Source organism: Anas platyrhynchos, chromosome 7 (genome assembly GCF_047663525.1).
Source record: "Anas platyrhynchos isolate ZD024472 breed Pekin duck chromosome 7, IASCAAS_PekinDuck_T2T, whole genome shotgun sequence".
NCBI classification, from domain to species: domain Eukaryota; kingdom Metazoa; phylum Chordata; class Aves; order Anseriformes; family Anatidae; genus Anas; species Anas platyrhynchos.
The window spans coordinates 17,050,265-17,077,590 of NC_092593.1; the positions used below are offsets into that span (position 1 = coordinate 17,050,265).

Here is a 27,326-nt window from a genome sequence, read left to right on the forward strand (position 1 = left end):
ATCCCCCCTGCACCCCCCTGCCCAGGCGCCGTGCCCCCCCCAGACCACACTGTCCTTGCAGTCCTCACATTCCAGACGTCTCAGCACTCTCGCTGCCCAGAGATAATATTCAGGGCGAGCAGACGTTTGCGTCAGTGTCAGATACGTCTCAATGCCACCCTGCCCCGGGCGGAGCGCGGCGGGCAGATGGGCTGTGCTGGCAGGCAGCGCCCCACGGCAGAGCCCCCCGAGCCCCCCGGCCATGCTGCTCCTCCTGCACCTGCTGCCCGCCGTGCTGCCCCCCGCCGCCCTGGCCAGCTGCAGCGGGGCCGGTGCCGAGCGGCAGCTCGTCCTGGCCAAGGTGCGGGCGCGGGTGCTGGAGCACCTGAGCCCCCCCGTGCTGCAGGAGGAGCCCCAGAAGGAGGCGAGGAGGCTGCACCGCAGGGACGTGCTGGAGAACGCCGAGGTGCAGCCCGAGGAGCCAGAGGACACGTCGCAGGTGATCCTCTTCCCTTCCACAGGTGAGCCCTGCTGGGATGGAGAGGGTGGAGGCGTGCTGCGCTGGGGCATGGGGTGGGACGCTTGGGAATGGGGCAGGATGTAGGGAGAAGGGGTGGGACGCTAAGGGATGGGGCAAGATGCTGCAGGATGGAGCAAGGTGCCCAGGGACGGGGCAGGACACTGGCAGAGGGGGCAGGATGCTTGGGGTTGGGGTGTAGGACAGGGTGCTGTGGGATGGGGACACGTTAACAGCATCCGATGGCACAGGGGGGCTCAGAGACCTCCCTCTGCAGCTCAGCCAACCCCATTCCTGTGGAGCACAGCCCAGCTGCTCCGGGGGGCTGAATCCCCCTGCCCCTAGGCTATGGGGTGTAGGGTGCCACAGCCGTGAGGCTGGCAGCATGGCAGGGCTGAGCAGAGCCAGGCAGAGCCATGCCGCAGGGCTGGGGCACAGCGGGGTTGCTGGGTGGCACTGGGTGCCAGCTGCACGGTGCCAGCAGCAGGGCACCCCCCGCAACACCCCCGGATCCCTCCATGCCCCATCCCCTGCTCGAGGCACAGCACCCTGAGCCGTTTTCTCTCCCCACAGACGTGCCGTGCGAGCCCATGCAGCCGGACAAGCTGCTGGAGGAAGAAGGGATCTTCACCTACCTCTTCCAGCCCTCGGCGCACACCCTGAGCCGCACGGTGACCTCCGCCCAGCTCTGGTTTTACACCGGCCCCTCGGCTGCCCCCAACCACTCCGCCCCCGCCGTGCTGACCCTCTCCCCGCGGGGCCGGGTGCCGGTGGCGGCCACGGTGTCCCAGACACCCGAGCACTGGACGGTGTTTGACTTCGCCCCCGCCGCGCTGCCCCACCTGGTGCAGCCGCTTTTCGTGCTCCTGGTGCGCTGCCCCGGCTGCCCCTGCCTGGCCGACGGGGACAAGATGCCCTTCCTGGTGGCCACCACGCGTGCCAAGGGTAGCCAAAGAGCTCGCCGCTCCGCCGTGCCCTGGTCCCCGGCCGCCCTCAGCCTGCTGCAGCGCCCGTCCGAGGACGTGGCCGCCCACACCAACTGCCGCCGGGCATCCCTCAACATCTCCTTCGAGGAGCTGGGCTGGGACAAGTGGATCGTGCACCCCAGCAGCTTCGTTTTCCACTACTGCCACGGGAGCTGCGCCGAGGGCCATGGGCTGAGCCACCGGCTGGGCGTGCAGCTCTGCTGCGCCGCGCTGCCCGGCACCATGCGCTCACTGCGCGTCCGCACCACCTCCGACGGCGGCTACTCCTTCAAGTACGAGACCGTGCCCAACATCCTGGCCCAGGACTGCACCTGTGTCTAGTGCCTGGCACCCCACAAAGGGCTCCCCCTGACCCCAGGGCCCCCACAGCCCTGCCCCAGCCCCAGATGATGATCCCATCCCAGGGGATGGAGGAGTCGCTTGCTTGGGAGCTGCACGGCCCGGGGGAGGGATGAGAAGGAGCTGGAGGGGAGGTTTCGGTGGTGCCACCCTCCCCTGCACCAGCCAGGGTTTCGTGGCTCCAGGCTGCCCTGGGTGTGTTGGCGCTGCCAGCCCTGCCCCGGGGCTGTGCCCAGCCCGCAGCAAGCTGGGGCACGGGGCTCAGGGCTGACAGCGCCTTCTGCAGAGCTGCCGGCACCATGCGTGCCCCACAGAGGCAGCCTTGTTTCTCTCCCCACCCCAAAATAAAAGACTGAGGCTGCAGAAGCGTGTCCCTGCTGCTGCAGCAGAGCACAGCCACAGGGACAGGATGGGATGGGATGGGATGGGATGGGATGGGTGTGCCAGGGGCTCACACAGGTGGCAAGGCCAGCGGCACACGGTGCTACGAGCAAGCCCGCTGCCAGCGGCACAGCCTGTCTGTGAGATTAGTGGGATGAGTGAATAAACCTGTTTTTACAAAAATGGCCTCAAAATGCCAGCTTCCACAAGAAACAGCAGCGTGTGGTTACACAGCGGGATGCAAACTGCCCAGAGGCTTTAGGCTGGAGGGGACAGGCGAGCTGCGGGCATCCAGCACACAGCAGCAGGGAACGGTCTGCTGAGAGGGGTCCGGCTCCAACCCGCTGTCCCGGGGAGGGAACGGGGTGAGCTGGCCAAAAACGGGGCACAGGGCGGCTGGTGGGAACGCGGGGTTTATCCAGCCGTGGGGGAGAATCCCACCCCCTCCGGCTGCGGCAGACCGGGGTGCACGAGGAAACCCCTGCCCCAGCCGTGCAGCACGGGCTGCCGGAGCAATCCCGCATGCCACGCCAGCACAGGCTGCCCCAGCCGAAGCCTCCCCCACACAGCTGGAGCAACTGAGTCAGCCCAGGCCAAGCGGGGCTGGCCGGGACCCACCACGGCCCCCAGCGCCCCTTCCCTCCCCTCGGCGGCGTCAGCCGGCCCACCCCAGCCCAGCTGCGTAGGATCCCCTTCCCACCCCTTCCTCCCAGAGGACCGGATGCAGAAGTTCAGTACAAAACGTCTCCAGCCTTTACTGAATATAGATATTAAAAAAAAAATGAAAAAAAAAAAAAGTCACAATCATCCAAGTACAAAACAACGCTACAAAATCACCGTGCTGAGATGATCAGAAATGCCCAACTGGCTCCCTGCCGACCCCGGCTCAGGCACTGCACAGCCCCGCTGTGGGACGGGGACCCAGCCCCACAGAGGGCCCCCAGCCCCACAGCAGGAGGGGATCGGCTTTGGTCCAAAGAGCTGCTGGCAGGGAAGCGGAGGAGACGAGGAGACGGGAAGGCCGGCCCCTGCCCTCTGCACACACATTCCCAGCAGGACAGCCCCAGCCACTCGTACGTACCGATGTGTGAGGGTGTCCCACGGCTCTGCCCCTGCGGGGACAGCGTGGGCTCCCCCGGAGGGAAACCCCTGCACCTAAAAACTTCCTCGCCCCCTGGAAAGAGCAGCCTGGAAGGGGAAAGGCAAGGAGGATACAAAGAGGGACCGGAATGTCCCCGCTGCCACCGCTGCTTCCAGCCCCGTGCCCTGCCCCGTGGGGTGGCCCGGCCAGCCGGACCCCGGGTGCAGCCCCCACGCTGCAGGGATCAGTGCTGCTGCCGTGGCCTGCACGTGCTCAGCAGCAGATGCCGGCGAGCACAGGGGGCACAGGGGAGGCACACGTGGGAGATGGGGTGCGGGAGAGGGAAAATAGGGAGAAATGGGAGACGGGGAGGGGAGGTGCAGGCCTAGAGTGGGTTTCACTAAGGGAGTATAAAAATGCCAGGGTGCACGCTGCTGAGTTTATAAAAATGTACAAAAATAAGATATTCCCTTTGTTAAAAAAATTAAGAACAGTGAAGGAAGGTTCCCCGAGCCCCAGTCCCCATAGCTGCCCGCTGGGACAGGGATGCCCCAGCCCCATGGGACAGACGCACGTCGCTGTCCCGAGCCAGCAGCATCATCCGACCGTCCGATCCTGCTGTCCTCCGCACTCACAGCCCTGCAGGAACAAGAGGAGGGTTAGCAGCCGTGCCTGGGGGTGCCCCGCCACCCCACAGCTCCATCCCGTCCCGTCCCATCCCCTCCGGCTCACCCGTGGTCCTCTCGCAGACGCTGCCGCCCTTCTCGTGGGCCAGGTTGAGGCGGTTCTGCTCGGCGGCGATGCCGTTGGCCTCGGGGCTGCTGCTGCGAGAGGGGCTGGGGGGCTGCGGGGGCGGCTGGAGGTGGAAAGCCATCTCCAGGTGCTCCTGTGCCATGCGCAGGTGCTTGCGCAGCCGCTCCAGCTCGTGCTCGGGGGGAGCGCCGGCCAGGGCGAAGCGCTCTGCTGCCGAGTTGGCCAGGTTCTCCCTGTAGTCCAGCTTGCCGTCGGGCAGGGGGGACTTCAGTGTCTCCTTCTTCAGCGAGTGGTAGGTGGGGGGCGCGCTGGGGGCTTTCTTGGCGTACTGCGGCGTGGGGCTGCCGCCGGGCGGGTGCGGAGGGCCGGCGGTCTGGCCGAGGGCGTCGCGGATGCGCCCCACGCCGAGGTGCAGGAGCTCGCAGAGGTTGAGGAAGAGGCAGAGCCCGCTGACCGCGTACATGATGAGCAGGAAGATGGTCTTCTCGGTGGGGCGGGAGACGAAGCAGTCGACGGTGTGCGGGCAGGGGCTGCGGCTGCAGACGTAGGACGGGCTGACCTCGAAGCGGTACAGCAGGTACTGCCCGAAGAGGAACGCCATCTCCAGCAGCGAGCGGCACAGCAGGTGCAGCACGTAGGCGCGCATCAGCCCGTCCTGCTTGATGCGACGCCGGCCGTCGTGCTTCTCCCCGCCCTCTGTGCTCTTCTCCTTCTCCACCTCGATCTCCTCGAAGATCATGGGGTCCTCTTCGTTATCGTCCTCCGCCTCCTCGTAGTCCCGCCCGGCCCCCCGCCTCACCACCGGCATGCGTCCCCGCGGGGCCACCGCTGCCCGGCGCCGCGAGGACTCGGGCATGCGGGCGATGCGGTGCATGGCGAAGCCCAGGTAGAGCACCGAGGGGGTGGCCACCATGATGATCTGGAAGATCCAGAAGCGAACGTGGGAGAGCGGGGCGAAGGCGTCGTAGCACACGTTCTCGCAGCCGGGCTGCTGAGTGTTGCAGACAAACTTGCTCTGCTCGTCGTAGTAGATGGACTCGCCCCCCACGGCCGTCAGCACGATCCGGAAGACGATGAGGACGCTGAGCCAGATCTTGCCCACGAAGGTCGAGTGGTTGTTGATCTCCTCCAGGAGCCGCGTCAGGAAGCTCCAGCTCATCCTGACCAGGCAGTTGGCTCAAACCCTGCAGGAAAGGGCAGGCAGTAAGGCACGGAACAAACCGCAGCGCACCTCATCCAGCCCTCCCGAACCGGCGTCCTTCACCCCGTTGCTGACACCCTTTCCCCTTCCCCTGCCATCCGGGCGGCGCTGAGCGGGGAGCACCCGGCAGCGCCCAGCGCCTCCTCCCCGCACTGCCGCCAGCCAGGGGAGTAGGGGAAAAGCCAGGACGCTCACCGGCCCTTACAGGACACATCTGGGGGAAGAGTCAGCAGGGCCAGGGTAAATGAGGGAGCCTGGCAGGGCCAGGAGGCGGGCGAGGGGCAGCTGCCCCCACCCCAGCCTGCTTGCCACCTGCTCCGGGGCAGGTCCCCGGGCGTGCCGCACCCTGTGGCACGGGCACGGTGAGGGAAGCAGAGTGCGGGGAAGGAGGGCGATGGCACAGGGCAGCACGGGGTGGATGGGCAATTGCAAAAAGTCCCAGAGAAGCCACTGGCAGCGGGGCTCGGGGAGGAAACCTGGAGGAAGGCAAGCCAGCGTGTGCCCAAAGGCGTGAGAGGGGGCACCCACCGCCCCAGAGCAGCGCGCTGGGCTGAGGCAAGGGAGGCAGGTGGCAGGGCGGCTGGGGGCAGCAGCAGGGGGGCAGCAGAGGGGGCAGCAGGGGGGCCATGTCCCCAGCCCCGGACAGCCCCTCTCCCCCCAGCAGCCCTCTGCCTCCATTGTTCTGCTCCCCGCCCTCCGCCACAGCCGGGGGGCTGCGTGGCCGCTCGCAGCGCCCTCCCCACGGCGACCCCAGCCCGAGCCCTCGCCCCTCGCCCCCTCTCGCTCCCCGCTGCCCCCCCAGCCCCCCGCCGCCCCACTCACGGCGCTGCGGGCCGAGGCGCACAAAGCGGCGGCGCTGCCGCCTCCCGCCGAACAAAGGGGCCCGGGGCCGCCCCGCCCCGCGCCCGCCCGCCCGCCGCCGCTCCGGGCCCCCCCTTCACCGCCCGCTTCGCTACCGGCTCCCCCCCGCCCGCCCTGCCCGTGGGGAGCAGCAGGGCTGAGGGCAGGCAGCACGGGGGCTCTGCCACGGGGCACGGCGTGCCCGGGGACCCCCGGCTCTCCAGAGGTTGGGGGGTGCTTCCCCCTCCCCCCCCAGCCACCTCCCCGCTTTGGGGCACCCCACGCACCCCGCACCTCGTGCTTCGTCCCCGCTGCCAAAATTGTCCCCTCGAGGTTTTTGTCAGGCTGGGGATCCCCGCGTCCCGGGCAGAGCAGCCCCGCTCCTTGTGCAAGGCTGCGTGAGGTTGTGAAAGGGCACTTCTCCCTGCCAGAGACCGCTTTTGGGGTTATTTTGGGCCCGCTGAGTAACAGTGGCCTTGTCACTTCCGTGCCCTAAGTCAGCAAGAGCCACGGCAGCACAGCCCTGGGAATGGGGAGAAGGGGGAGAACGCAATCCAGGGATGTGGGGAAACACCGCAGGTTGGGAGGGACCCGCAGGCAGCGCCTGCCCCCATGGTTGTGGCCTCGTTGGTGCCACAGGCACCTGCTGACGGGGTCCCCGAGCCGCGGTCACCACCACAGGGAGCTGCTGGCTGCCAGGGCGGGCTGGGGATGCCCCAAGGCCAGCGCCAGCCCTGCCTCATGCCAGGCATCACCATGCCTGCCTCCACAGCCATCAGCTTCACAGCCCTCCCGTTTCCCCCTGTGGCGGTGTCACCAGGCCTTAGCCTCCATGCGTGCTTGTGGCATCGGAGCCAGAGGCATCGCCCATTCCCCCAGGGCAGAGGGCAAAACCACAAGAGCCAGGAAGGCAGCGGGTGAAGGGCGCTGCCCACCACATCCCTCCCCACATCAGCTGAGGCTGACAGGGCCGGGCCCCCCTCGGGCAGGAAGGATGTGCGAGAGCGGGGTCCGGCTCACGAGGAAGCAGGAGCTCAGTCACCGACCACAAAACCAGGATCAGCCCCAAGCCAGCACATCTGCAGGGCAAAGCCTGCCCTTGGAGCAAGAGCATGGCCTGCAGAGCCGTTGGGGTGATAGCGGCTGGGGGGAGCTCAGAGGAGGCTGTGAGCACAGGGATAAGGAGAGCTCCGGCCATGGGGACAGTGCCTGCCGCTGTGAGAAGCCCCAAGGCTCATGGAAACGGCACCGTGCTGGGTGCTCAGCCAGGCGGAGGCACCCTCTGGGACTCAGCCACCACCAGGCCGTGCCTCGGGGTGCCCAGCATCGCCAGCAGCCCCGTTTGCCCGTCTGGGCCCTGCTGTGTCAGCCTCTGCTCCTGCTGGCGGGGCAGCTGCCCCCGTGTTTGCTGCAGGTGGGAGAGGAGCCCGCCTGTCTGGCGGTGGCGCGGGGCGAGCCAGCTCCGCCTGCTTGGCACTGGGCTGCACGCATCCTGTCCCCGCGGCAAATATGCTCTTCCCCGATTAGACAGCACTGGCACTGGGACAGGGAGCAGACGGCTCCATTAGGGATTGTTTGTCCTGATACGGGACAGCCCCACAACCCCTTTAGTAGCCTTTTGATAAGGGGCGGAGGCACGCTCCATCAGAGGCACAAAGGGCAATGAACAGGCTCCACGCCACAAGCTGGTGCTGAGGGAAGGCTGAGACCATTCGAAATACGTCTCCTTCCCTTTCTGCTGGCTTCATTATGAGGCACAACAGCGGGTATATGGCACCATGCTCACCTGCCAGGCTCTTCTCCCTGGTTCTGGGCACTGCCCGCACCCCGTGGCACTCACACCAAGCTCGCAATCCCAGAACATCCCGAGCTGGAGGGCACCCACAGGGATGATCAAGTCCAGCTCCTGGACTTATGCTTGCTGCTGCCCCCCTGCCCTACAAGCTGTAGGGCAGCCCCATGGGAAAGGCCCTGCCAGCAGCGGGGCACGCGTGCCCTTTGCTGTCACATCTCCCTGTCCCACAGGGGCTGGAGCTGAGGCCGGCAGGGAGGGCCTGCTGGAAGCAAACAGGCAGTCCCTCCTGTCACGCAGCTTGATAAGAAACAAGGCTACTTGAGATAGATACAGCATGAGGAGCTGACAGGCAACCCACAGGATACGTATGCTCACGGCACAGCTGCTTTAGAGGGCAGAGAGCAGGAAGTGATTCTGCGAGTCTCTAAGTGCCTAAAGACTCAAACCCAGGCTGAGACATCATCCTTATCAAGGTAAGGCAGGACCAGTTTTAACCCCAGGGAAGCAGGGTGGTAGCTCCAGGCTAGCAGCAATATCCAGCCTATAGCCTGAGCCTCGTGGCTCCCTGGAGCCTGTTTCCACAGAGCCCTGGAGTCCGGCAGCAAGGAACAGAAGCCACCCCTGGTCCTTGGCACCCCTCCGGAGCAGCCTGCTCAGGTGGGGAAAAGCAGAGATTCAGGCAGTGCTGGCAGCTGAGTATTGGAGCCAAGTACACACAGAAAAGGAGATAGGAAGGGTCGGAAGAAAACTGGTGTCTAAGACAAGGGACTGCATGCTCAAAGCTGTGACAAGCAGCAGACGTCTGCAGCTGGTTCACCAGATGTCACACCTTTTGCAAACCTTGGCTCACCAGCACAGCCCCTCTTCTCACACAAAGCCGGAGCGCAGGAGGACGTGGGGCGAGCCCCTGCACACACCCTGTGGGTGCAGTGAGAGCAGTTATCCCACCACTAGTTACAGCCTTGCAGAGACAAGGCAAAGAGCAGGAGCAAATAGGAGCAGTTACCTCTATGGTAAAGCAAAGAAACAGCTTGAGAAGAGCTACGGGCAGGCAAACAGCTGAAAGCTTTGGTTCTGGCAATGCACACTTTGTCAGGCCCCTCAACACATACCCAGGTGCAGCTCCGAGGATGGAAAAAGCAAGCTGGGGGTGAGCTGTGTCAGATCAGCTGGTACAGAGATGTCAACAAGCTGGACCAGTAACTCCAATTTTCACTCTTGCCCTTTTTGAAAAATGCAACTATGGAAGGGGAAGAGTGTGCTTACACCAGCTCCTTAAATGGCAAGATGAAGGCAGAAGAATCTTACTGGTCTTTACTGGCTCAGCTCTGAGACTCCTTGCCCCAGACAAAGCGCTAGGTGCTGGCAGTGCTTTCACTGAGCTCACTGCTTCCCAGCCTGAGATCACTCCAAAGGAACGGAGAGCAGCAGCCATATGCCCATTTAGGAAGCGGGGACACAAGGGAATGTGTTGTGACATCTGCCTCAAGACAGTATAGATCTTGTCAACCCTGTCTATAGAAGGCTAGATAAAAACATTGGCCAGTGTAGGCCTTCAGCAATTTAACTGCTTCTCGAAGTGACAGGAGAAAGCCTAGTAATAAGGAGATTCCAAGAAGGCGCCCAACAGTGCGCTGTGAGGTAGCCCTTAGACCACTATGAAGTACAGAAACTGAACTTCCCCCTCCCCTAAGGCTCTGAGGATGGTATAGCTGGGCGGGTTGCAGCCTTGTCCCTTGGCCAGCCCCAGAACTGTCTCCTGAAGTAGATGATGATGCATGACCAGAGGACTTAGAGCACTACAGGGGCAGGTATTCACACCTCCACAGACACGGCTGCAACAGCTCCTGCAAGATTCAGTACAGCCAGTAAGCAGCTTGCTGGGGTGGGAGCACAAAGATAATAACCACCCTAAGGAGGATGGGGGGAATGGCTGTGGGATCTTAGGGAGTGCTTGAGGCTGCTGTACAGCTAGTACGCAAGACATTACAAGGACAGTATAGCAAGACAAGAAAAACCATGGTGATTCAATAAATATAACCTTTTATTACAATAGAAAAAAGTAAAACTCATGTTTAAAATAGACTCTTGCTTTTGGACTGCTCAGAAAAGCCTAAGCCTCACTTTTACCTGCCAGTGCCCACGAGGGTCCTGACCCCTCAGCAATGAGCAACACAACTGTGCTGTGAGCTGCACAGCTCCTCCCTCCCCCGTGACAGTGAAGGACTACAGCAGCAGACTGAGCCATGCCCCGCCACGCAGGTGTGGGCTCTCTGTGGGGTTATCAGTACAATGTGCCTTATCCCTCTGTGCAATAGGCTCCTGATTGAAGCAGGCAGCTTTAGGGAAGCTGTGGATAAGAGGGCAGGGGGAGAAAGAAAAAGAAAGAAAATATTAGCAGCAGATAATAGCAGCTGTTCCGAGACAGCTGGGAAGGCAGCAAATACACCTGCTGCAGAGACCACAGTGTGCACTGCCTCTGGCCTGCTGATTGCCTGAGTACCACAGAACATGCTCTGGCTCAGCTCCCTTCTTCCTCCAGTCACCTTTCGGACTATCCTGAAGGAAACTAGCAGACACCACCAAGTTAAAACCCTGTAGCTTGCAGCATTACAGGGAACACCCTCCACCACCTCCTTCCACGGCCAGCCCAGTGGCAGTGAGTGACTGTACAAAGCCTGGACCATCGTGTGCTCACCTCCTCCTCACCAGAAAGGGCCAGGGGCAAGAGTAGGGTAGAAGGCAGAGGCCACGGGACAGCAAGGTCAGATGGGAGGGGAGACATTTGTGCGTCACTGCCAGCACAGCAGCGCTTCTGGCTCCAGGTCCTGCCTGCCTACAGCGGACAGGCTCACTCCAGGCCCTCATACACAGCCCTCCGCAGCTCGATAGAGAACATCTCCTCCCAGGGCCCGCGGATCCACTCCACCAGCTCTACCAGGAGCTCAGGGCACTCGGTGCGGATGTGCCACGTGCTCTCCACCTTCAGCACCTAGAAAGGAGGAAAGAGAGAGGTACATGAGCAGGTACATGAACATGATCAGAGCCTCAAAGGCACTGATCAGCCCCGAGCTGCCACTCCCCAGTGCCACAGCCAGCTCTTCCCATTTTTTTTTTCCAGTTTTTAAGTGATATGCTCCTCTCCCTCTGCTGCCAGATGTGAGAGCATCCCTGCATGACTTCTGCACATCAGCGTTTCTCTGTGCTCCCCTGCCTCCGTGGTGCAAGGCCCTGGGTTAGGATGGGAGATGACAGCCCCAATATGCTCTTGGCAGGAACAGGATCCGAGCACAACCCAGCCCTCAACGTCTCATGTGCCCCATGACCTCCTTTTGGTTACCTCATCATACAGCATCAGCTTGATGTCGCAAGGACACAGGCGATAGGTTATGACATTGCTGATACTGCTGATCGGCTGCTTCTCCTTCAAGTGGATATTGCTCCTGGAAGGCATTTCTGCCTCACGATCTGCATCCAAAGGAGGCTGCACCTGCCACTGGTGATTCTCCTCCAGCAGAAACAACATGCTTCGGGTGCTCAGCAGGGTCACAGGGAAAGCAGATGCCCCTAAAAGGATACAAGGGAATATGAGAGGCTTTGCTCGGAGCCTGAGTCACCATAAAACAAGCTTTGCTTTCCATTCCTTCCCTGGGGAAACCCTTTCCAGCAACAGTAACAGGGTGACCAGCTTAATGCAGCTTCTAGACTAAAGGCAGAAAGCAGGGTAGTAAATAGATGTACCTGGGCTTGACCAAGCTCATTCCTCGAGCATACATATGAAAGACCATCACCCAGCCAGCTTTTTCTAGGCAATATCCTCATGTGAGGCAGGAAAAGGAACTGAAGTCCTTTGACCTCATAAACACCACCACTATTCCTTATTTAAGTCAGCAGCTCCAGCTAAAAGGCCACCCTTTTTGGCCTTGATTTGCCTGGCTGCAGATCTGATGGACAGAACACAGCATAAATAAAGTTTAAGATGTGTTCCATCTCGGTAGTAAGTACAGCAGAAAGCAGGAGAGTTTTGATAAACTAGAGGGAGCATAAATATCATCCAGCTGACTTCAGTGGATGCAAATAAGAAGCACTAGAATAAGTCAGCAGCACAGAAGTAGGGAACCACTAGCTGAGGTCACAGGGATCACAAGCTGCTACAGCAACATGTTGTTTTTCTTGACACATCTCACTCTTGGGAATTAGCAGGAATATCAGAGATGGCATGTTTAATTAGTCCTGTCTACTTGGCAGCGAGGCCTCAGCTGGAACTGTGTCCGGTTCTGGGTGCTGTACTCTAAAAAAGGAGAAAAACGTACTTTAAGCTCTCCCTCCCACCCTCAGATACCACATTTGGACCTCAGCAAAACCTGGCACAGAACTTGGTGGACTCCAGCAGGCTCTTCTTGTCCTGCTGGCGAGGGGTTCAGACACCTGCTTCTGTTCTCCCAAAACAGCGACCCTTTCAGCTCCCACACACTAACCAGCTATGTGTGTGACCCCTCAAGCTCGTGGCAATAACACAGCCCCTGGATCACTTCCAGCTTCTCAGAAGCTGTTCTGAGTTTTCACCAAACCTGGTGTTCAAGACCAAATGTCTGTGAGACTCTGTCCTATGTCTCAATGCTAAAAAAAACCCTTACCCATGCCCCTGCCCCATCTCACTGATGGAGCCATGGCCCAGCCATGTTCACACGCTCTCTACACTAAGAGCTCAAGCATGTAAGCAGAGAGCACAGTGTGGGAAGTCTGGCCACGGAGATCTCCTGTACCTTGGATCAGGTATGCCAGCAGGTAGAAGAAGCAAGTGCCATCTGCAGCTGCAGAACCTGTGGTCTTGGAATCCAGCAGAGGCCTGGAGGAGATACAACAGTGTGGCACTGAAGGAAGAGCACTGTTCCCAGTCTAGGTTTGCTGTGAGCTACTTTTTGCTGTCTACTCGAGGAAAGGAGGGACCCATCTCTCACAGTTTTTCCAAAATACCTCTCTCCCCTCCTATTTTCTCTGCCCACCACCTTGCTAACTAGGAACCCAATGCTCCCCACAAAGAAGGAGAGAGCCCTGTGGCTCCCCCTTTTCCACCTTCTGTTGTGTTCTGCTCAGGTTCCTCCATGCGAGCTGGAGCTGCAGCCCCTGTGCAGCAGGCACCTGAGCTGGCTGCCATGAACCTAGCTCCCCAGCCTGGCTGCCACCCGAGCGGTGCCTCCTGCTGCCCTGTTCCGAGCACTGCATTTCCCTGCTAGGGCTGGACACGCGCCCTTTTCCATCCAAACCCCCACCTCAGAGGCTGCTCTTACCATAGCCAATGTTGTGGATTCATTTCCACAGTGGGGATTTCCTTCACCTTATTGCTGTGCTTGGCAGGCAGCTCTTGTATGAGACCTAAAGAGGGGTAGAAGGCAGATGACTTATTGCAAGCCCACGGGCAGTACATAACAGCTCAGGAAAGTTCTTCAAGTTTATAAGAGAGATATTGGAAGGTATGATGCCAGCAGGGTTCTCCCCCAATTTCTTTCTGAGCTGGCAAGAAATGAATTTTCCATGTACATGCAGCTACAGATCTCCTAGTAGCTCTTCTAGAGAAAAATCCTCACCCTCCCCTCTGCTACAGCTCTACTCTTACATGTCAGGGTCTGCAGAAACTGGTCACAGCAGCTTTGGTTCCGGATCAGCAGGTTGTAGGAGGCTTTGGGGTTCTCAAACTCTATTCGCAAGCTCTGGTGGCAGAGTCCCACTTCCAGATGGGAAACATCGGACAGGTAGTGAGAGTCGTTCTTCTTCAGCCACTCCGCAGGTTGTCCCCTAAGCACAGAGCACAGCCCTCAGCTGCAGCAGGCTGCCCCATCTCCCACCTCAGATTGCAGCAGGGGGTTTTAACCAGCAGAGCCTTCGCATGTCACCACACCTGCAGGGTAAGGCTAGCAAAGGCTGGCACCACCCAGCGCTCACAGCGTTGCTGCAGGGTCTCACTGCCACCGCTCTCCTCACCTGATAACCCCAGTGACTTCCAGCACATAGATCCTGAGGTCAGAGGCAACCAGGATGGAGAGGAACTCTCCTTGTCGGCCGAACTTCACCATGGCCACCTAGAGCACAGAGAAGGCAGTGACAGCGCTGGGCTGCTCCTTGCCTGCCCACCCACGGACAAGACTGACCCAGGCATGCTGCAGCTCCCTTCAGACTCCAGTCTCCAAATGCCACCCCCGAGCAGAACGTGCAGGGTAACGAGGACAGCCAAGGAGCAGGGCTGTAGGATTGGTGCTGCAGGAGCTCACCTTGAGGAAGCACTGGAACTCCTCATTGTTCTCCTCAAAAACCTCCATGTCCAGGTAGAGCTTCAGGCGGTGATCCACAGAACGGAAATCCCTCGTGTTCAGGGCGCCGTTTGCAGCTGAGGAGAGCAAAGGGTGGCATCAGCACGCTTCCCACTGACCAGAAGCTGCACAAAGCATCAGACTGGCACTAGGGCAGCAGCATCACCCCCGCTGCACACCCGCCTCCATCAAGCCTCTCCTCTATACAAGGGGCTAGAACTAGTGCTTCCCAGGCCACAGGTCTCAATACTGAAACGAGGGGATTCCAACACTGACACCTGCCCTTTCAGGTGCATGAGGCTTTTCATACTAATACCCAAGCAAAAGCAGTCTCTGCCTGCATGTACAGACCTCCCATTAACTGCTGTCTTGCAGGACAGGCCTTACAGCCAGCACAGTCTCTTCTTTTGGACAAGCTTTGTCGTCTGAGCTCACAAAACCCACTGGGAAGAACACAAGTGTCTGTAAAACCACTAACCACAGCCTCCTATAAACATGCTAGCCTCACACCAGGCTTAGGACAGAACCTACAATCAGAAACTGACTACTGTTCTCCAGCGGTGATGCTCCAGCTGGCAGCCTACTAGTGCCACAGGGACCCAAGTGACTGGTGTCACAGAGCTCCCGCAGCAAGATCCAATTACTCAGTGTGAGCGATACTCGGGATTAGGAGCTGACTCAGTTTTCCCTACCTTCAGGCATGAGAGTTGAACAGAGGGGCATGAAGCACCCAGCTCACAAGAATCCATCACTGCTGCTCGTGTTTGATGATCTCCTCCCACACGAAGCAGGAGGCAGTGCAGCCAGCAAGCACCAGCACTCAACACCCCTAAACCCCGCACAGCTCTGACATACTCACGGGGACTGAGGTTCCACGTTTCCTCTGACTCGGAGTTCAGAGAGAGCTGGGAAGGAGTGGGCCCGCGAGAAACACTGTAATGATAGCTCCCCATCATGCTGCCCCCGTTGGTGTCCGTGCGGCTGAGGGAGAAGTGCTGGCTCTTCATGCTCAGCTCCTTACTCCCACAGACCCCGTCCAAACTGCGGGAAGCGGAATGGAGAGTGCCGTCGTGCTCGCCACTCAGCTCCGGGGTCCTGGTGCTGTTGCTGGTATCCACCTCCGAGCTGTCCTCCCCACCGATGTAGAACTTCCCACTCTCACTGGCCAGAGCAGGTGCTTCCTCTGGGCCCTCCTGCTGGCTGCCCCCTTCCAGGAGGGAGTTTGACAGGTCCTCACTTGTGCCATCACGGCTGGGAGGCAGGGGCGTGCTGGAGCATACCTCCGAAGGCAGGATGACCACATGGTCACTGGAACAGCTGGGACAGGCGATGGGCTCACCACCTGCTGCAGCATCTGTGGAAGATTTCAGAAGGGATACAGAAAAACACAGCATAGCTCTCATGCAACAAGATTCTCCTTTCCTCTTAACCTCTGCAAACCACAAGCAACCCCTTTCAAAGCAGGTTTTTAAAGCTAGTTAGGTATAGCATGACCTAAGAAGCTTGTTGAGCAGCTCTATTCAGAACCTATATCTGACTCACCTCCCCTTGGCAAATCTATGAGAAATTCTAGATCAGTGTCAGCATCCACCCAAAACAGCCATGTTCGGAACTAGGGTGACCAGGGTGACTGCAGCTGAAACTGAAACTACCATCGGTTCTTTGACTCACCTCTTTCTTCCACTTCACCTCCACAAATGCTCACATTGCCTTTGAAGCCCCAACTCACACTCAGTTAATCCAACCATTCTTAGTCACCTCCATCCCAAATTGGTTTGTCCTCAGCCAGCCAACCTACAAGCCCACTGTGTCCGTTCTCCAGCTGTCCTCATCCCTCCTGACCCCAATTCCTGAAGCTCACTTCACCCACACCACAGTCTGAGCTGGATCCTGGAACTCCCACTATCTCAGGGGGAAGAAGAACATGATAAAGGAAAGTGCAGCCACCAGGACAGCACCTCTGCCCTCACTGCAAAGTTCTCCAATCTCAGGATACTTCCACATACTAGAAGCATCTTCCAAGCTAACACTCCTCTGACACTTCAGATAAAACCTGAGCTTTGAAAAACTCAGCAATCAGAAGATGCTTATTCAGCACTAGCAATGCCTCAGCCAAAATACCACATCTAATTTCAAACAGCCAAAGAAAAATGCGGACAAGTGGGGAAGAGTACAGAGGAGACCAGCAAGAATAACTGGATTGTACGAGATATGAGTGACAAGCAAATTATCTAGGGAGTTGAGCTTATTTAGTCTAGTGGACAGAACACAGGACTAGCTGTGGGGGGAGAACAGCCCTCCAGTACAAAAAAAGAAATAAATCACTCCCCATAAGGGAAGCAAGAGCAAGCTCAAGATTACAGCTAGGAAGACTTAGGTTGGGGTTGTTCTGATATCTAACAGCCAAAGTTGTATCTGAAGTATTGGAGCAGATTCACCAAAAACCTCCATTAGCAAAGGTGTTTTAGAACAAACTAATCTCTGTGCCAGAACTGGCCATGGATTCAACAGGATGAGACACAACACCACCTTTAAGGCCTCTTCCAGACTTCTGCAGACCACTTGGCAGTTTCCAGCACCCCTAATTTTCTCCTAGACCCAAAGCGTCCTACAGTAGTTGGGTGGCACTTGATTAACAGTAAGAGAGTGACTTATTCCTGCTGGGGAAGGAGGCAGGCTCTTCCCTAGCCCAGTCCCAGTGGGCTGACAGTACATTCCACACCAGGCTGTAATTCCAGTACAACCAAGGCATCACTTTCTGTACATTCTATGCTCTGCACCACAGCTGCCATCCTGGTAGTCTGCTCGGGCACTAGGGAGTATCCTTTCTCCATGGACTACAACCTACCTTGATTTGAGGCAACTAGGGTCTCCAGGCTTTTGGTGTCTCCAACCTGTGCAGGATAAGGACCTTGCTGCCAGGGAGACAGGGACTGCAAAAACTCATGCTTGCATTTCAGGCACTGGAGCCTCATGGATCCTTTCTCCTGGTCCTGATTTTGCCGATTCTCTTCCACAGCTGGGGACAACACTTCAAGCACACACTAGAAGTAGCAAGACAGGGAAAGAGCGTTAGCAGGCAATACAACTGTCCTTCTTCGGGGACATGCAACAGTTTGACTACTAGAACTCAGCAGGCCTTTTCCCAATGAGAGAAAACTGCAAGGTTTTCCCCTTGAGAGCACCCTTTATGCTCCAGGAGATCTGCTGCTCATGGCCACGCGCACAGGGCCCCCCACAGGTCATTTGTGCAGAAAGAGATCCTGAGCTTACAAGCAAGGCATAGGCTACCTAGATAGTTACAGGAGAGTAGATGTACGTGTGCTCTAAGAACAGAGGCTCTGTGCTGGCAGATAGAATCCAGTATCTTCCAGGAAAATTGTCCACCTCCCCATGCTTCTTCCCAGCCCCTCCAACCTGCAGACACTGCTCTGGGCAGTCATCCAGCACCACGTATTTGCGCTTCTGCCGGTCCTTCCGAATGTAGCTGAAGTGCAATGTGAGGACAGGGAAAACTCGCTCCAGGTCCTGCAGGAGACAGAAAACACCAGTTCCAGAAAGATGGCGCAGCATCCAGACTGTATTTGTTTGCACGTGTTGGAAATGTGGACATACAAGTACTTAATTCAGTGAGCCTGGAACAGTCCTCCCAGAAAAACCCTGATAGCATTTGGTAAAACAGGAAAAAAAAGTTCATATGTGCTAGGTACAACTGTAAATTACAAGGCCCAGAATGAAGCACCTCAAATCAAGCCACAAACATTCAAGAGGTAGAAGGGTAGGAAGAAAAAAAAAGTTTGATCTTTTGGGGAACAACATTAGAGAAGCCTGTGATCAAGTTCATGCACGTATTTCATATTCTTAAAACCCTACTGTGAAAAAGAAAGGTTTCTATGCTCCCTTTCTAAAAGGCCACAAAAGCAAAACAGGGCTGCTAGCAATAAAACACACATCTAGCATGGATAGAGAGCTGCCCACTGAGCTGCCAGTAGCTTTCCAAATGTCACATTAGACTCAGTGCTGCACTGTCCAAGAAAAAGTACAATCCACAAATAGCTCTGCAAGGCCAGGATGATATCCCGGTAAGGAATGGATAGGAAAGTTCTCCTTCGTTTGATTTAGGCTCCCCTCATGAAGTCTCTTATTCCTGTCACTGGGACAAGTCTTTTTAACCCCAGCTTTGGAACAGAACTGGTGCTGACTTCTGCTGCATTATCACAGATACTGTAAACAATACTGATGCTGTTAGGTACATACGTATAGGGTGGAACAAATGATCAATCAGGCTTTGCAGGCATTAGGAAAACACATGCGGGGTACTCTAGCAAAAGTCAAAATCCAAAATGTTGACCCATACAGGGAGTAAGAAGCCAAAGGCTCACACAGAGACATGACTCACCATCCTCTTCCAGTTCATCTCAGAGGTCTCTATCTTCTGCAGGCATTTCAGTTCCAGCTTGTGGAGGACTCTGGCAGCCTTCAGTTCCACCTCGATCACATGCCTAGCTGTGACCCGCAGGAAGATCCAGTCTAACTCCGGGTCCCCTTCACCTTCTATTTGGCTCACCAGCACTGGCTGGCAAAGGTCCACTGCCAAACAAGACACAGCACAAGTCAATACACACAGCAGGCCTTCAGACCTGCTTGAACAAAACCTTTAGAAGTCCCACATTGCGGGGCAGCACGGTAAAGCTTCAGGGATGCCACAATCAACCCACCTATTCTACCACCACCCAACCCCTTGCACAAGGCAGTGAAGACCCATTTACCTTCCGGCTTCTCATCTTCTTCTTCCCCCAGCATTAGCTCATCTGCCTCCTCTTTTCCTCTCAGCTCTCCTCCCCCATGCTCATCCACTTCAAGGTCTTCCTCCTTCTGAGTATCATCTACAGCAGGAGAGGATTCTTTTGGGGATACTTGGGGTTTTACTTGCTCTGCTTCAACGTTCTCACTCTGCAAGTCTGCTGCTGCAGGTCTGCCTGAGATCTCATCTGCAGAACGGCTCCGGCAGATGACAGGTAGTTGGTCACGCTCCTCCAGTCTCTTGTACTGCAGCCAGTCAACACCGAAGCGATCTCTGAAGCTGTCCATGCGTTCCATCTCCTTCTGATGCTGTAAAACCAGGCCTGCAGAGAGAAAGCTTGGGAAGTATGAAAATAGTCACCACGCCAGAGCACCCCTCTGACTGCAGGCAGTTCAGCTGCTGTGTTACTGAGAAAGAAGACAAGCCTCACCAGCAGAGAGAGGCAAAGTCTGGGACTCATGTTCCGTGTCACTGGGCTCTGAAATGCTCGCTCTGCGCACTTTGACTTTCCCCTGGAATAAACAGGATAAGAATAGTTGGGAGGCAACAGAACAACCAAAACAGCATCTGATCACAGCCTCCTCTGACAAGCCAAAGGACTCATGGCTGTTACAGCGCAGAAGCACACCATGAAATATTTGTTACAGCACATCAAGACTGACTTTAAACCGAGCCCCTTCCTAACACAGAGCAGTGTAGAGACTCAGTACAAAACCACATCCCACAGCATGGGGCGTCCATGATGCTGCAGCCCCCTCACCCAACATGCCAGCTACATGGCTAAGCAGCTGTCTCAGTCCCAGACCTTGCACTTCTTCCGAGGGAGCCTGACAGCCACATTCTCTGCTGGGGACTGGCTGTCACTGAAGTCTGCAGCACAGGAACTGTCCAGAGCACTGCGGTCCAGCACGGTCCTCTCTGAGGTAGATGTGTGGATGGACTGGGATACACTTTGCACAAGTTTTGGAAGGTGCTGCATCCAAAAGAAGAGAAAGCTGTCTACTGAGTGTGAAGGGGAGACACAGTAACCAGGACACAATTCAGGCTAACAATTTCCCTGCCCCTCATCCCAAACTTCCACCATCTCAGCAGAAGCAGTGACAACAGATCCTACCCGGTTGATTGGACCATTTATTGTGGCTGCTCCAATTTAACTCAACCCCTGTGTCCCTTAAAAACAGCAGATGGGATGTTGAAAAACATTTGTTTTGCTAAAATGTAATTCAAGTGTCAAGTGCCAGATAGTACGTGAAAGGGAAAGCGGCAAGGCTCCAAATTCAGCAAGGGTACTTAGGACAGAATAAGTTACACCAACAGTCCCAGCAATTACTAGGAGTCAGCACGGACTGAGCCAAAACAAACTGCTTCATAGGGAAAAGGCAGCCAATACAGATTTTATGGGACACATGAGGATGCAAGAACCTGTCAGACTTCTCACTCCCAAAGGCAGTAAGATCAGTTTACAGTGATTGTACTTACCATTAGGTCCGAGGAAGAGAGTGGTTCTCCATCCAAGAGGAACTGTAATTAGAGACCCATTTGCAGTCAGATTCCACTTGGCTGGCACATATTCAGGACAACATCTACTGACTCTGTTTCCCTTCAGGTCATCATAGGGTTGGGATCCTTGGCACAAAATTGCAAAGATTTCCAGAAACAGCACTGTTCCTGCCTATCCATTGGGCCTTTACCTGTAGCTACTTAAGAGCATATAAGACCAGAAGGGACTCTTGTGGTTTTCCTGTTTACAGACCTTTTAACTCCCAGAAACGTATCCAAGAAGGTTTGCAGAAGAGATCTGATAGATTCTTCTGCAAGAACTCAAATTGTTGTGGTAGCTACTCACTTCTTCCTCAAGGTTGGTACCCTACTTCTGATTTGAGTCTACCTAGCTTCCAGTAACTGGAGCTCACTGAAAGCTTGTTCCAATTTGCAGTTTGATGACAATGAATCTAGCAATTTGCTGCTAACATAAATGACAGACCAGCTCTGGAACACCTCTGACCCCTTAGCAAGCCGATTTACTTTGCTAAATTGCCAGAACACTGTCTTTGCTGGCTTCATTATTTAAAATCAGATTACCAAGAACTGACTTAAGCAGCAGAGCACAAAGGCAAGAGTGATGACACCTAACTGAGAGCAGAGGAATGTGGGGAAAGAAAGAGGTGGTCATGGCTGTCAATAGAGTACGTAATTAGGCAAGGTAGGCTGAGACCCTGAGTTTCTTTTTGCAGAGTCCAGCTACGTAGTTACTATCTGGCAGAACAGAGGAAAGTTTTGGAAACTTCGGTGAGCAAAATTGATGAAGTAGACAGGGAAGAAATCTTAAGAAATCTTAAGAAATCTTGCAAATCTGAGATCAATATTCATCTGTGCCTGCCTTGGCCAGCACACCTTACAAAAACGTAAGGTTATTAAGATTACCCTACCTAAAACAAACAAAAAACAAACAACCACACACACCACAGAACCACTGAAACTGGTTTTCAGATTTACAAAATTCTTTCCACTCATTTGCCCATGAACACTGGAATACCCCACACCTTCAGCAAGCACTGGCAGAAGGTCTGTGGCTGATACTCACATTGGAGGAAGCTGCTCTGGGAGACAAATGTACAAGGGTTGCAGACCGGTGGTTTTGATGGAACCATAATGGGTTTCCCTCTAGGTGCAGCTGGGTGGAGGAAATAGAGAAATAGTTATTAGAGAGAAACACGCTATACCTTGATTTAATCTCCCTGGAGGTTCCGGGATTTCTCTCTGCCTCAGGAAATATCTTTGTAGTGGAGTGCTGATCAACCCAGGAGAGGACTACATTTTCACAATACTTCCTGAAATTTGTTCAGCAAATGCAGAATGAAATTAAAGTATTTTCTACTCAAGCCCCTAAATCATCACAAGCCTCTTCAATACTGACTCTGAGAAGTCTTGGGAGAACAATCCTTTGTAGGCTATTTTCCTTCACAGACACTATGGTGACTGTAGTTATCCTCCTTCAGACTTCTCCAAATGCTACAAATCCACAAAAGCATTAGGAGAGGATCCTCATTGAACTTGGTGTTAAAATTGGAAAGCGTGAAAAAAGGATGTGGGAATAAGTATACAGACAAATGAACAGGGGTCAGAGAAAACAAAGACTAAAATGCATGTGTCTCTCCAAAGTTCCCCATCAGCTTTCCTTGTTAAAATTAAATGCTCAAGAGTTGAATTTATCTTCCAAAACTCTCTTCTTATCACACAGTCTCTCCTCTGCACTCTTCCAGCCCACAACATCTCCGATCCACCAACTCACCAGGTTTTGTGCTTACTTTTTTTAGATAGTGCAGAGTGGACAATGGTGCCAACTGGGCATGCTCCAGCAGCAGGTTATAGGCCACATCCAGGTGCTGCAGATTCACCAGCTGTTCAACCCCTGCAAACAAAGCAAGAAGCCATCAGCATAATAGAAGACATGACTTAGAAAACTTTCCCCTGTCCCTCTCCCCCAGAATGGAACCCTTGTAAAAATAGCTGTGCCCAAGATTTCAAGTTCCACTCCTCCTTGAGGAAGAGAAAGATGTCAGACTCAAGTGTTCCCCCACTGCTCGCTCACCATTAATGCTGTCAAGTTCATTGTTGCGCAAGATCAGAGTCACCAGCTTGGATCGGCTGAAGATGCCAAGATTTGGCACTTTGGACAGGAAGTTATAAGCCAGATTGAGGTACTCAAGTTCTGTAAGGGTCTGTTTAGAGAGAAAAGCAGCACTGGATCAACCGAGACCTGAACTCCAGACAGAGCACTCGTCCCTGCCATTCTCTCCATCCCACCAAGGCCACTTAAAAATTGATTTTCTTCAGACTACTTCTGCATCAAGACTTCAATGTTCACATTTGGAGTGGTATGTCTAGAGGTACTCTAAGTGCTTTAAAAAAAATTGTTAGGAGCAGCTTTTCCCTTCCCCAGTAATTTTAATGCACCATAGATAGGGACTGGACACCCTGCCTCAGGCAAAGAGCTGAACTTGCCACCAAAAGAAGCCCTTCCCTACTTTTGGGAAGACAATGGTGAATGACATATTGTGAGCCTTACCGACTCTGTGAAAAGCTGTTTCACAGCTTCTCTTACCAGCCCAGCAGAATCTAGATTTCAGTGCCTTTCCCCAGAGACCCAGACATCACTGTGATGGATTACCAGCTCTCCAAATTAACTGACAGGAGATTTCCAAGAGCAAGAAAAAATTGCTAGTGGCTGCCTGGATAAACCAAACAACAAATCTCAACAGTGCCTGGCTACCTCATTCTCACCTGCTGCACAGATTACAGCAAAGCATCACCAACACTGAATAGCTGCCAAGTGATACGCACGGCGATGCGCATAGCAGAGGTGCCTGTCTCAGAGCGATGAGGCACGCTGCCTTCCCTGCCTCACCAGGACAGGGGCTGCACGTACAGGGAAACAGTTTCAAGGTTGCAAGCACCTGCTCTAAATCACACGCCCGTTGGACCGTGTCTCCAATCTCCTGCGTTATACTTCGCTTAGCAGGCTCACACTGACCTAGCAGGTCAATGATCGCAGCACTTCAGCAGTGTCCTCTCCCTGCAAGGAAACTGGTGCTCAGCCCCAGATACTCACTGTTAAATAGAGCTCGCAATCCTGGACCTTGTTATGGCTCAAATCCAAGACTCTCAGAGCATTTAGTAATTGCTGGGGGATGAAAAGACACAAGATCAGATCCTACGAATGTCTTCACTGCAGCATGGAAACCCTGTCCTGCTGGGAGAGGCTAGCAAAATTAACATTGCTCACTCCCTCCCACCCAGACCCAGCAGCATCAGTCAAGCAGTGGCCAATTTCTGGCCGTGATCATCTCTCTTCCACCCAGTCACGCAGGAAGGATGCCCCACTCACCAGTGAGTCATCCAAGGCAGTGATGGAGTTGTAGCTGAAGTTGACGGTATGCAGTTCCAGCCAGGGGAGAGCACAGCTCAGATCTCCACCACATGCTGAAATGATTTCCTAGGAAGAAGCGAGGAGCCGTTCCTTGGTTCGTACTGACTGTTACCGTAACAGCAGATGAACAAAGGGGAACAGCTAGTCTAGAACAGGGATGGCATATTGTGCCTCACAGACCCTGGAATGGATCAGCGACTTAGAAGTCATTGCCAAGTATTTGGAGGTGGTGGAAATTCCATGACTAGATATGCTGAAAGGAGATGCTCTTGCTTCCTACACACAAGTGGCAATAGTTAACCTAATGGTTACAAGTTGGAGACTGAAAACTAAGCACAGAGACTCATCTGCACAGAGACTCATCCTAACAAAAACTTTTTCAGACCTTCATCAAAGCACCCAGCAATAAGACACACATGTTCTGGTCAAACAACTCATGCTTTGGCAGGCAGAAGAATCTCTCAAGGCACTCCCTGTCAGCAGCCACTGTTCCCCAGCAGGCAGCTGCTTCCATGCCAGACAGAAGCCCAGAGCCCCACTGCTAACACAACCCACACTATTAGCTCTTTGTGGTTGGAGCTTCGCGTCCCAGAGACCTGCTGGGCACAAATGCTAGTTAAGATGCTGGGACACAGCAATTCTCCCTTACAATCAGCTCTAACTTACAATTGCTAAGGTGCAACCAAATAAACCTTTATCAGCTGCAGGACTTTGAATGGAGAAATGGGTAAACACAGAGCAGTGAGACTTCGCAGATACAAATATTGGCTGGAGCCAGAAATCCTCAAGCAGCTAAAGAGGAGACTACCGAGCACATAATTAACAGGGAACATTTCTACAGTATTTGAGTCAGGGGTAGGACCCCAGAACGGGGAAGGTAGAAAAAAACATACAGAATATGGATTGAGAAGGTGGTTAACATGGCCCGTCTGGGTCCTACAACCCATCAGGTAGGGAAGATAACGGATGCATTCTCCTGTGTAGCTCCCCACGGGCTGCAGAGACACTCACCTCCAGTGTGCTGATACATTTGCAACAGGTTAAGGACTCCAGCTGAGAATAGACAAATCGCAGACCCCGCAGGCAGTGTGGAGGGACAGACCTCAACTGCAGCAGTGATGAGAAAGTAAGGACAACGTACATCAGCACATTACAGTGCAAGAGCAGCTGCCATCCCAGACCCATCTTTATAAGAGATCTATTTCCCTCCTGGAGCCTCCCTCCCCAGCACTCTAGCCGTCATTCACACCCAGCTTTACCCCAAGCAGATGTTGCAGGAGTTTAGACTTCCCCTGGTAGGAAGGCCACAAAAGACTACCCAGTTTTTAGGAGTAGAGGCATTCTGAAACCACAAAACTAAGTAAAGAACAGCCAAACAGCGAGGCTCAGAGCCCGTTCAGCCTCTTGTACTTACTTCCAAATGCCGGAGGGACTTGAAAGGGAAGATCTTCACAGTAGATTGCAAAACACAGTTTGGAACATGAATGAGCTAGAAAAATCAGAAAAGAAGGCTCTTATTAATCTCAGTTTGTGAAGCAATAGCGCTGCCCTGATGCGCCAACTGCAGCACCATGAACAGACTGCTTCTCCAGCTCAGGTGTTAACTAACAGAGCCTGTTATTTAACATCCCCTAATGCTCTCCGTGCTGCCATCTGCACTCTCGCAGTCCCACGGTTCAATAAAGGTCAAACAGAAAAGCATGCTAGCTAGCACAAGACTGCCAGACCATTCATCTCCATTTCTTCTCCTTTGCTCATGTGGCATCACCACTGTCAGAGCCACAGGGAGATCTGACAGCCGGGTTCCTCATCAGCCACCACTAACTAAATAAAGACAAATCTAGCCGCTGGAGCTATGTTTATCAAGCAGCTGAGCTGAACCAGCACAGTGGTGGGAGGTGTGCACGTGCGTTTCACTAAAACAAGCCAAATAAGGCAAGTCACAAGCAGATACAATGGAAAATAGAGCTGGTCTCCAAGACACAGTTAACATTAGGCTGAGGTAGCTGCAAACCTCCTCTTTGCATTTCACAGGGCAGCCGCAGGCTCTTTCACCATGGGGTAAGTAAGACTGTGCTCATATGCCACAGAGCTTACGAAACCCAGCTCCTTATGCCTTCTGTGGACGCTGCATAAGCAGGGGTTCAGACAAAGCGGTGATGAAGCAGGTAACGCTCCCACTGCAGAGTACAACCGGAGAGCCCATCTCTGCCAGCCACACGCGCAGAAGTGACTCATCAGGTGCAGAACAGACGTCCCAAGGCCTCCTCACCGCTTCCACAGCCACAGCCACGGCAGTGATGAATCACTGCCCCGCTTCTGCCAGCACTAATGCAGCATGTTGAGCAGGGCCATTCGCAGGGGAAGCCTGTTCTGGGAAGCTCTGATGGTCAGTTTTAACAACGCGTGTGTCAGACGCCAGCCTCGCTCTGTGTCTTGACAACTTCATTGTCTCCTTCTCTCCTCTCTCTTTCCACTGTCTGAAGAACCTGAGCAGGCTGCTACAAATTATTAGTTTCCCCACGCAAATCGGTTCCTGCGCTGCAAGGAGCAGCTTCCCCTCTGTTTTGGGCCTGTTACAGAAGGAGCCCATTACTTGGCTAACACGAGCACTCACCACAGCAGCCTCCTGACTGCAACATCTTCCCCTTCCTCGTCCTGTCAGGGGACCTGCACAGGCTCTGGGCCCCCACTCACAGCCTCAGCGCTGTTTTACGATCTCCCACAGCACTCAGATAGTGCTCTGGTAAAAACACTTTTAAGGACACCGCAGGCTGTAGTGCTAAAAGTTTGCAGGCCCAGCCACAGCACCTCCTGAGCACCGCTGTGGGCTGAGCTACCAGCGGGGGGCCAGAGGGCTGAGCTGCTGTGCCCAAACCCCCCTGACTGAAGCATTTGGGGAAGGAACCCTTCGCCTCCCGGGCCGCACCTTGAGGGATCGCGTCTTCTGCAGGACGTCGAAGAGGAACTGCGCCTGCAGCACGGCGGCCGTCTCGGCGGGGTGCGAGGGCAGCGCCACGAAGCCGCGGGCCTGCTCGCGGGGGCCCAGCAGCTGCTCCAGCAGCCGCGTCAGGTGCTGCAGGGTGCCGGCCGGCAGCGTCAGCGTGCTCGAGCCCTCCAGCACCACGTCCCCTGCGGGCGACAACGGGACGGGGACGGGGACAGCGGGGCCGTCAGCGCCGGCGGAGGGGAGAGCTCGGGGGTTAAGGGGAAAGGGGGGGGGGGGCGCTCACCCACCGGCGTCGCGCAGCAGCAGCGCCAGGCCGCGCACCGCCGCCTCCGCCATGGGCAGGGGCAGGGGCAGAGGGCAGGGGGCAGGGCCCGGGGCCGTCCCGCTGCCGGTGCCGGTGCCGCCGCCGCTGCCTCCGCCGCGCTTCCGCCCCGGCCGCGCCCTTCCGCCGCGCCTGCAGCG

At 55.5% G+C, this 27,326-nt stretch overlaps 3 protein-coding genes across 6 annotated transcripts; 1 reads left to right on the forward strand and 2 right to left on the reverse strand.

Annotated features, from left to right (window-relative positions):
* Positions 1 to 89: 89 nt before the first annotated feature.
* INHA (inhibin subunit alpha) lies at positions 90 to 2,251 on the forward strand. The gene is made up of 2 exons (XM_027462315.3): positions 90 to 500; positions 1,070 to 2,251. Exons 1-2 carry the CDS (start codon positions 152 to 154, stop codon positions 1,801 to 1,803), a joined length of 1,083 nt encoding a protein of 360 aa, XP_027318116.3. The 5' UTR covers positions 90 to 151; the 3' UTR covers positions 1,804 to 2,251.
* Positions 2,252 to 2,948: 697 nt separating this feature from the next.
* LOC101801472 (gap junction gamma-1 protein) lies at positions 2,949 to 6,516 on the reverse strand. Of its 3 annotated transcripts, none has more exons than XM_072040843.1 (3): positions 6,372 to 6,516; positions 4,016 to 5,220; positions 2,949 to 3,922 (listed from the first exon to the last, which is right to left on the reverse strand). In XM_072040843.1, exons 2-3 carry the CDS (start codon positions 5,193 to 5,195, stop codon positions 3,915 to 3,917), a joined length of 1,188 nt encoding a protein of 395 aa, XP_071896944.1. In that variant the 5' UTR covers positions 5,196 to 5,220; positions 6,372 to 6,516; the 3' UTR covers positions 2,949 to 3,914. The 3 variants fall into 3 exon arrangements, with proteins under 3 accessions (XP_071896944.1, XP_071896945.1, XP_027318114.3); XM_072040844.1 differs by having other exon boundaries at positions 6,365 to 6,383; XM_027462313.3 differs by lacking the exon at positions 6,372 to 6,516 and adding an exon at positions 6,060 to 6,189.
* Positions 6,517 to 9,898: 3,382 nt separating this feature from the next.
* STK11IP (serine/threonine kinase 11 interacting protein) lies at positions 9,899 to 27,291 on the reverse strand. 2 transcript variants are annotated; one of them, XM_038182116.2, is made up of 24 exons: positions 27,152 to 27,291; positions 26,844 to 27,046; positions 25,329 to 25,403; positions 24,926 to 25,021; positions 23,873 to 23,980; positions 23,597 to 23,668; positions 22,577 to 22,706; positions 22,293 to 22,396; positions 21,569 to 21,658; positions 20,464 to 20,505; positions 19,790 to 19,957; positions 19,415 to 19,496; positions 18,950 to 19,306; positions 18,580 to 18,770; positions 17,598 to 17,708; positions 17,029 to 17,224; positions 15,040 to 15,534; positions 14,142 to 14,257; positions 13,855 to 13,952; positions 13,490 to 13,668; positions 13,164 to 13,248; positions 12,639 to 12,721; positions 11,213 to 11,439; positions 9,899 to 10,864 (listed from the first exon to the last, which is right to left on the reverse strand). In XM_038182116.2, exons 1-24 carry the CDS (start codon positions 27,198 to 27,200, stop codon positions 10,724 to 10,726), a joined length of 3,498 nt encoding a protein of 1,165 aa, XP_038038044.2. In that variant the 5' UTR covers positions 27,201 to 27,291; the 3' UTR covers positions 9,899 to 10,723. The 2 variants fall into 2 exon arrangements, with proteins under 2 accessions (XP_038038044.2, XP_038038045.2); XM_038182117.2 differs by lacking the exon at positions 9,899 to 10,864 and adding an exon at positions 12,060 to 12,163 and having other exon boundaries at positions 11,318 to 11,439.
* Positions 27,292 to 27,326: the final 35 nt, after the last annotated feature.

Bases quoted from the DNA above. Each gene is read 5' to 3' on its own strand.
- STK11IP (XM_038182116.2), bottom strand. From the start codon at position 27,200: ATGGCGGAGGCGGCGGTGCGCGGCCTGGCGCTGCTGCTGCGCGACGCC. The intron at 23,669-23,872 runs GTGAGTGGGGCA...TTCATCCCCCAG, and splicing joins CTGCCTTGGATGACTCACTG to CAATTACTAAATGCTCTGAG. The intron at 21,659-22,292 runs GTAAGCACAAAA...TCCTCCACCCAG, and splicing joins CTCTGCACTATCTAAAAAAA to CTGCACCTAGAGGGAAACCC.
- LOC101801472 (XM_072040843.1), bottom strand. From the start codon at position 5,195: ATGAGCTGGAGCTTCCTGACGCGGCTCCTGGAGGAGATCAACAACCAC.
- INHA (XM_027462315.3), top strand. From the start codon at position 152: ATGCCACCCTGCCCCGGGCGGAGCGCGGCGGGCAGATGGGCTGTGCTG. The intron at 501-1,069 runs GTGAGCCCTGCT...CTCTCCCCACAG, and splicing joins GATCCTCTTCCCTTCCACAG to ACGTGCCGTGCGAGCCCATG.